General features: G+C 55.5%; 1 protein-coding gene across 1 annotated transcript in view; it reads right to left on the bottom strand.

Annotated features, from left to right (window-relative positions):
* FAM189A2 (family with sequence similarity 189 member A2) overlaps nucleotides 1–1,700 on the bottom strand; it is a 34,084-nt gene extending 32,384 nt beyond the window's left edge. The window contains exon 1 of the mRNA XM_017736444.1: nucleotides 418–1,700. Within this exon, the coding sequence (XP_017591933.1) occupies nucleotides 418–1,700 (1,283 nt within the window). The remainder of the gene's footprint in view (nucleotides 1–417) is intronic.
* Nucleotides 1,701–2,144: the final 444 nt, after the last annotated feature.

Below are 2,144 nucleotides of genomic sequence, written 5' to 3'. Positions count from 1 at the left end.
AAGCTCGAAGCCACGGGGGGGGCAGGCCGGCCACAGCCCAGCCTCCAGCAGGGCAGGGAAAAAGCAGCTTTGGGATCCCGGTGTTGTTTTCCGCAGAAAAGAAAAACGGCCGAAGAAAAGAACCAGCAGCTCCTTTCTCTGCAGCTTGAGAGCGAACTGCCCCCACACCCAGGTGAAAACAAAAGAGTAGCCAGGTCTTTTGTCTTCTCGTAAGTACAGCCATTTGTCCCCTAGCAATATGCATATGGGAAAAAATTCCTTTAACAGGAAAAAAACTAGGACTAAACTAAAACCCCAACAGCAGGATCAGGGAAAGATAGCAAGAGAAGGGAGAGAAAGGAGCACCCAGATACTTTATCAGGAATATAGCAATTTATTTCTTTTTTCTTTAGTGAAGACTTACTGCAGCCCTGCTACTGCTGCTGATCAGGTGGCCTCTTGCGGGGCTGGGGAGAGTCCAGACAGCTGGCAGCCCTCCTCCTTGTGGAACGCTGAGGCCTCCTGGGCAAGGGGTCCCTACCCCTACCCTGGCTGGGAGTGGAGGGGCTGTGGCTGCTGCCTTGGGCAGAGGGACCTGTCGCTGCTGCTGGCTCCAGCTCCTCCTGCTCTGCAGGGACGGGAGCAGATGGGTGGAGGCTGTGGAGGACAGCTTCTGATGTACTGTGTTGGTCCTCCGTTCTGGAACCTGCAGAGCTGCTGGCAGGGGCTGCCTGTGGGGCAAGATTATCCTCCTGAGGGCTGATGGAGATGGCCGCAGTGCTGTTGTCCTCCTCTGTGGCAGGTTCCTCTGCCGCCGCCTCCTCCCCCAGCTCCTCCTGCTCTGCAGGGATGGGAGCAGATGGACGGAGAGTGTGGAGGACAGCTTCGGATGTGCTGAGTTGGTGCTCCTCACTGGAGCCTGCAGGGCTGCTGGCAGAGGTTGGGTGGGGAGCAGTAATATCCATCTGAAATCTGCTGGAGATGGCTGCAGGATTGTTCTCTGGGACAAGGCGGGACTGCAGCAGCCTTTGGGCCTCTTGTGTGCACTGATTCACAATGATGTTGATGATGCCACGGATTAGAGGTTCTGTATGTTCCTCGAGGAAATCCTGCAGCACATGGGCCAAGACACTCCTATCTGGACCACAGATGGACACAGCATGCAGGATGATGCTCTCTGCAATCCTTGCCATACACCACCTGGTCCCATACTTTGCCTCCAGCTCCTGGCGCAGCCAGGGCACCACAGGGTCAAGGAGATGCTCTTCTCTTTGGAAAAGTTCTGCCCACACACTAGGCAGGAGGCCACCCACGGGCTCTGTTCCTGCACCCCCGTGCTCTGCTGTGGGTAGTATCCTCCGTGGAACACGTGAAGGGGACTCCACAAAGGGGCTGTTTTTAACCAGCTGTCCTAGAGTTATTCCTGTCCAGCTGCTGGCATTTGCTGACTCTTCAGAGCTTGTGAAGACACAGTCTATATAGCTGTCTGTCTGCACAGAAAACCTGACACCCTCTGCCTGTTCTCTGCAGAGTGGGCACACTCTTTGCATCTCTGCCCAACGCATGATGCAGGCCAGGCAGAACTGATGGAGGCAGGGCATCACATAAGTGAGGTCATCTCGAGCATCGCGGCAGATGGGGCAGTTCCAGTCTGTTTCTGTGGCCCTGTCTCTGCCTTTTGGCAGTCTGCGTTGAATTAGGAATGAGAAGATGCTCCCCATCCCTGGTGCTGGCACTCCCAAAAGGTGCCACACACTGCAAAATGGAGACACCATAGTCATGAGCTGTCCTGGGAAGGAGGAGGAAGAAGTGCTCAGACCCCTCAAGAAGGACCCTCCCAGTTCCCCAAGCCTGAACACTCATTCTGTGGCTGCCCCAGGGGGACATTTCCCTGCACAACTCACCTCTGTGGTGTTCAGCTGGCTGAGCCAGGTAGGGCTGGGGAAACACTATTGAGGGCTCCTGGATGGGTACTGAGAGCTGCCAGTGGTAGCACCCAGCACTGGAAAAAGCCTCACTTGACTCTCCAGACCTCGTGGACATGCTCAACAGGAGTCCAGGCATAATCCAGAGTGCTCTGGCAGCACTCAAATATACGCAGTAAGGGGCACAAGGAGACAATCCAACATGGTGATGTCACAGTCCACTGCCACTGATCAGCTTCC

Source organism: Corvus brachyrhynchos, unplaced genomic scaffold, assembly GCF_000691975.1.
Source record: "Corvus brachyrhynchos isolate BGI_N302 unplaced genomic scaffold, ASM69197v1 scaffold716, whole genome shotgun sequence".
Classification (NCBI taxonomy): Eukaryota; Metazoa; Chordata; class Aves; order Passeriformes; family Corvidae; genus Corvus; species Corvus brachyrhynchos.
This window is presented reverse-complemented; position numbering and strand designations above follow the sequence as displayed.